Below are 6328 nucleotides of genomic sequence, written 5' to 3' on the forward strand. Positions count from 1 at the left end.
TTGTTGCAAAATCCTATTTCTTTAGGATAAGTTTCCATAGAAACTTATGGAATTACTGTTCTAAGGTTCCTGCTGAATATAAAGTGTTTTCCACAAAGGATTGTCCCAACCCACATTCCCACCAGCCACAGGCGAGAGACAGTTGGTCTTATCAAATCCTGAGACCCAATATTATCTTTGCAAAGAAAATTTTTTGCCTAATTTGATAGTCACGAAATAGCATTTCATTGTTCTCTTAACTATCTTCTTCCTTCTAGCAATATACCTAAAAGGATGTAAAGGAGTGCTCAGATAAAGGAAAGGAGCTTTCTTTTGTCTGCAAACAATCAACAAATATTTATTGTGCAAATCATTTTACTCTGGATTTACCTTCTCTCCCCTTTTTGGGTGGGTTTGGGAGATTCCACTTTTCAGGTGTTAGCCATTGTGAAGATAAGAGTTTTGAGGTACAATGCTGCTGACATTCTGGGTCAAAACACACCGACTCTGCCACTACTAAGCTTCAAGAAAAGCAAGCCATGGAACCTGTCTGAAACGCCAGCCCTTCAGCCGATAGGATGCCTGTCCTACCTGGTTTATGGAAATGTGAAGATCCTGACATTTTATTAATGATTTATCAAAATTTAAAGTGCTTTTAAGACTTAAAAAAATTCTACATAACATAATATTATGTCCGATTTTATCCCATCATTATTGTGTCCTAAATTGACAGTTTCTGAGAGTCCCACCTCCTAACTCCAATATCAGCTTTCAGTAGATGAGGACCTTCACCGACAAATATTAGGGAAAGGGTCCAGACAAAAGAGGAAAAACTTATGCTCTGTAGAGATACAGTTCCCAGCCTACCCACTGTCTCTGTAACACCTCCAGATTGAAAGGTTTCATCTGGAAGAAAAAGGGGGTGGTGCTTAAGGTCCAGTCTGGGCAAGCCCTCTTCTCGCGAGGGTCCCAGGGTGGGAGGCGTCTGCAGTCCGCGTCGCAGTGCAACCACCTCTCCCGGCGGCTGACGCTCACACCTGGGTCCCCGCTGTCACTCCTGCGGTCACCCCCGCCTGCGGTCGGTCGCACTATTTCTCGGCCCCGTCCTTCACTGGGTCCCCGGCCCCACCCAGGCTCTCCGTGGGTGGGAAGTGGCGCGATACTGGAAAGCACTGTCTGGGCGCCCACTGCAAACCCCAGCCGTCTGGGGTTAAGCGTCCAGACTCCACCCCAACTCCACCCCGCCCTGCTCTCCAACCTAATTTCTTACCGCTGCCAAGGCTTGTCCTCCGTATTGGGTCGGACTGCAGATGCGGGGCCGGTAGATGTGGGTTCGAGTCCGCTTGGAACCTCCTGCCAACCCTGGCATTTCATCTCTGCAGGGCTCCTTCCTGTTTCCTCCGCCTGGGGGCTTTGCCAGGTTCACCGCTGTATCCCCAGCGCCTGGAACAGTGTGTGGCATGCAGTCAGCCCTCACTAAATATCTGTTGACTAAATACATCTCTGTAATGGTAACACCCACAGGGTGTTGTGGGAATGAATGATTCTGTGCAACTACCTTGTGATATGTTACAAAAGTACTATCGCTAAGTTTCTCTAAGAGAACAAAGCATATATATATATATATTTTTTTTTTTTTAAGTACTATTCACGAATTGGTTACCTGGGAATACATACCTACTTCTCTATCACAGCCTCCCCCCAGAATTATGCCAAATCATCCTACCTTCTTCTGAAAGTGTTTCCTGACTCTAGTACTATTACTGTGGATGTGCATGCCTAGTTATATACAGCTGTGCTCTGAAGAAAGAATCTTTACTTATTTCATTTCCTGAATGGATTGCATGTGCTGAAAGAGCAGGGAATGGAGTCAGATGTTGGACCCGATGCCAGCATTGCCGCCTATTGGTCGGGTTACTCTGGCAAGTCATTTCCCCTCTCTGGGACTCAGTGTCTCCATCTGTAGCCTTCCCGGGTCTGGAATGCCACCCACGTGAGCAAGGATAGACGCGCCACACAGGGACGCGTCGGTCGCCCGCGCTTTCAACCTCCCTGCAGGCGCATCCTGCTTTCCCAAGTTGCGGCACGCCTCCGGGACGCCCTCCACAGCTCTAGACTCACGAGGTGATCTCGAGCTAGAGCTAAAGGGAGCCGCTGAGGGGCTTCCCTGGCTTAGCCTGCGGGGGCCGCCTGAGTGCTTACCCCCTCGCCCCTCCCTCGCGGCCTCCACCCGCTCATCTGCCCCTCCCCCCCCCCACCCCGCCTTTCTCCCCGCCCCGCCCTCCCGGCCACCCGCGCGGCGCATGCGCCGCCCGCGGAGCGTGTTTTTATAAAAGTCCAGCTTCGACTGGAAACTTCAGTTTGTTGGCTGTGGTAGCAGGTAGCAAAGTGTCTCCTAGGACTTGAGTACTCCGGTAGCCCCCGCGGCTGGAGAGCAAGCGATTACCATGGACGGGTTCCATGTAAGTCGTTTCAACCTGCTTTTTCTTAAACGTATTACAAACACATGAATTTAGAGCGCAACCCCTCTCCGAGCGGGCAGAAACGACCAGAATATTGGAGGTGCCCGTGCCCCCGAGAAGGGGCATAGAAAGGAGTTTTCGTGCGCTTGGCTACGGTCGGGGTGGGGGGGTGGGGTTGGACTGAAATCTTTTTCTAAGTAGAGGAGAAAAGATGGGAACGACCGTTTTCGGTGGCTGCATGTGTCTCCCCCTTGAGTTCTGCGGCGCGCGCCGGGTTTGCACGCTGTTTGCAAACAGAACATTCTGTGCACAAGTGCAGAGAAGATGTGCGCGCTGCCAGAGACCGTGGGTCTCTTACTCGGGGGAGCGGGGGTTTCTTTTGGAGCGAATTACATGATCTGAATTTGGAGGTGGAGGGCGGCGCGCCGGGGCTGAGTTCCCAGAGGGAGACTGCGCCCCTGGTTAACTTCAGGAGCAAAGGCGCCTGGGGACCGCTCTTGGTGTTGGGCGCGTGTTCGCTAAACTCTGCTGCCCGCGGAGCTGTACCAGTGCCCGGGCACTGGGAGCAGAGGGCGGACCCACCGTGCCGCTTGGCTGAGGTGTCTGCGCGTTGGCCGCAGCAGGGAGGTGGCCGGGAGCAGCCCGCGCCACTGAGGATTGAGGGAGAGACATCGCGGGCGTCGCCAGCGCCGCGAGTGGGCCCCGGGCTTCTGGAGTTGGGGGTCGTGCAGAAGTTGAAGGAGTATATAAACGGTCACGGTGCAGCAGCACTCCGAGGTGTGCGCGGCGGGGACTAAGGGTGGAGTGAAGGGCTGGGAGGGCACCTGGGCTGCCGGTAGTTGCGGCGCAGACACGCAGGTGCAAGTGGGGACAGTTGGGCTCTCACCGAGCCCGGTTGCGCCAGTTAACCGTCGGTGGTTTCCTGGAGCCTTTTGAAATCCCCTTGGTAGGGAGGCTTTTCGTTTCCCCCAGCGGCGCGCGATTCAAAGGCTCCCGCGGCGAAGCCGCCCAATCTCTCCCCAGCACCCTGCAGGACCGCGCCTGGCGTGCGGCTGGGCCAAACCGTTGGAGCCACTGCCTGCCGGCGGTGGGCGTGCTGGGCCGCGCGGAAGGCTGGAGCTGGACCACCCGGCCCCCAGCGCGCCCTCCGCCTGGAGGCTTCCAGCTTGCAGACCTCCCACCCCATTAACTGGATCCGTGGCGGGATGGGAAGCGACCCGGGAGAGTGAGGAAATGAAACTCGGGGCGAGGACCACGGGTGCAGACCCCGTGACTTTCCCCTCCCATTAAAATGCTGTGTTCGCTAACGTCCCAAAGGCGCCAAGTGATAAACATGGGTTTGGCAGAGAAACCCACGCCCCTGAGCGGCGCCGGTGGGAGTGAGGGTTCCCCGCTTCTGACACCCCACCCCCGCCCTCAAGCACCAAAGCCCTTCGTTTAAGACCGCATTCCCCTTCCCCACTACATGTTGCTTGAAGTACGGAATGGTTTGTGTTTAGACAGTCGTGGAGAAAACAGTGTTTCATGCCTTAGAATAAGAGTCTTTGGGACCCCGCAGTGCTTCTTCCTCCCCTCTTCCCTCTCCTGGCGAATCTTCATAGAGAAAGTTAATCCCAGCTCCTCGGAACACGAGATTCTACCCCCAGTCCCACCATCATGCCGCCTAGGAGTGGCCTCTTTGTGTTTTGTTTTGGTTTTTTTCCTCCCAAGGTTTTTCCTTCCCTCTAGTGGGCGGGGCAGAAGAGTTAGCAAAGATGTGACTTTGGAACCCAAAGAATCTCATCGCCCTCTTGTTTTGAACAAAGAATTTTGTAACTGGTTCTCCTAATGAGGGATATAATGAAGCGACTATGGGGGAAGATGGGAGGAGAGTTGTAGGAGTCTAGAATAATTCCCTTGTGCTCTGACCCCAGTACTGTAGTGGGAGCAGAAGTTCCTGAAGCAGGCCGGGCTGAGTTGGTTTTTATAAATTGCTTTTTTAAAATACCAGAAACATTGTTTGGAACTTCGGGAATGCCTGCTGAACTTGAAAAGTGAATGTCCATTCCCTTGCCTTTTTCAGATTTTCTCTTCAGATAATTACACAGAGGATGACTTGGGCTCAGGAGACTATGACTCCATAAAGGAACCCTGCTTCCGGGAGGAAAATGCCCATTTCAACCGTATCTTTCTGCCCACTGTCTACTCCATCATCTTCTTGACTGGCATAGTGGGTAACGGATTGGTCATCCTGGTCATGGGTTACCAGAAGAAACTGAGAAGCATGACAGACAAGTACAGACTGCACCTGTCTGTGGCAGACCTCCTCTTTGTTCTCACACTTCCCTTCTGGGCAGTTGATGCCGTGGCAAACTGGTACTTTGGGATGTTCCTGTGCAAGGCAGTCCATGTCATCTACACAGTCAACCTCTACAGCAGTGTCCTCATCCTGGCCTTCATCAGTCTGGACCGGTACCTGGCTATCGTCCACGCCACCAACAGTCAGAGGCCAAGGAAGCTGTTGGCTGAAAAGGTGGTCTATGTTGGTGTCTGGATACCTGCTCTCCTGTTGACTATTCCCGATTTCATCTTTGCCAACGTCAAGGAGGGGGATGGGAGGTACATCTGCGACCGCTTCTATCCCAGCGACTTGTGGTTGGTGGTGTTCCAGTTTCAGCACATCGTGGTTGGCCTTATCCTGCCGGGTATCGTCATCCTGTCCTGCTATTGCATTATCATCTCCAAGCTGTCCCACTCCAAGGGCTACCAGAAGCGAAAGGCCCTCAAGACCACAGTTATCCTCATCCTGGCTTTCTTTGCCTGCTGGCTGCCCTACTACATTGGGATCAGCATCGACTCCTTCATCCTCCTGGAAATCATCCAGCAAGGGTGTGAGTTTGAGAGCACTGTGCACAAGTGGATTTCCATCACCGAGGCCCTAGCCTTTTTCCATTGTTGCCTGAATCCCATCCTCTATGCCTTCCTTGGGGCCAAATTTAAAACCTCTGCCCAGCATGCACTCACTTCTGTGAGCAGAGGGTCCAGCCTGAAGATCCTCTCCAAGGGAAAGCGGGGTGGACATTCTTCTGTTTCAACTGAGTCGGAGTCTTCGAGTTTTCACTCCAGCTAACACTGGACTTGTATACATTAAAGAACTTTTTCTGAAGTTACACATTTTTTCAGATATAAAAGACTGACCAACACTGTACAGTTTTTATCGACTGTTGGACTTTTTTTCTTGTGTGCCTTTAGTTTTTGTGAGGTTTAATTGACTTATTTATATAAATATTTTTTGTTGTTGTTTCATGTTGATGAGCGTCTAGGCAGGACCTGTGGCCAAGTTCTTAGTTGCTGTATGTCATTGTAGGACCGTAGAAAAGGGAACTGAACATTCCAGAGTGTATAGTGAAATCACTTAAGCTAGAAAGTATCCTCAGCTGTTTGTAAATAAATAATCTGTCCATTCCAGTGGAACATTTTCCTCTTCCTGCTCTTAAAGTGTTCGGTTACACTATGTGGTTTTGCTGTAGAAGGTGGCACTTTTAACCAAAGCCTGAAGTGGTTTAGTTTTCAGGAGGGGGTTGATTTCAGTACCTACAATGTACAGCCTTGTATTAAGTTGTTAATAAAAGTACATGATAAACCTACTTAGTGTTATGTTCTGATTTCTATTGACATTCCTTTGGCTGGCAGAAGTCAAAAATAACAGTAGATACCTGCATGGCATGTCAGATCCTGTCCTAGGTATTTTAGTTGTAATATTTTACTTAATCCTTATCACAACTCTATGATAGGCTCTGGTTCTATTACTACTAACATTTTGTAGAGCAGGAAACCAAAGTACAGAAAGCCTAAGTGACTTGGTCAAAGTATAGTAAGTAAGCACAATGAATATCTCAAACCAGGTA

General features: G+C 51.0%; 1 protein-coding gene across 1 annotated transcript; it reads left to right on the top strand.

Annotated features, from left to right (window-relative positions):
- Positions 1-2328: 2328 nt before the first annotated feature.
- CXCR4 (C-X-C motif chemokine receptor 4) lies at positions 2329-6067 on the top strand. The gene is made up of 2 exons (XM_027132065.1): positions 2329-2441; positions 4504-6067. The coding sequence occupies exons 1-2, from the start codon at positions 2427-2429 to the stop codon at positions 5548-5550; spliced, it is 1062 nt and encodes a 353-aa protein (XP_026987866.1). The 5' UTR covers positions 2329-2426; the 3' UTR covers positions 5551-6067.
- Positions 6068-6328: the final 261 nt, after the last annotated feature.

The sequence above is a fragment of the Aethalodelphis obliquidens genome, unplaced genomic scaffold (assembly GCF_003676395.1).
Source record: "Aethalodelphis obliquidens isolate GAN/ISIS:26980383/991018 unplaced genomic scaffold, ASM367639v1 scaffold2, whole genome shotgun sequence".
Classification (NCBI taxonomy): Eukaryota; Metazoa; Chordata; class Mammalia; order Artiodactyla; family Delphinidae; genus Aethalodelphis; species Aethalodelphis obliquidens.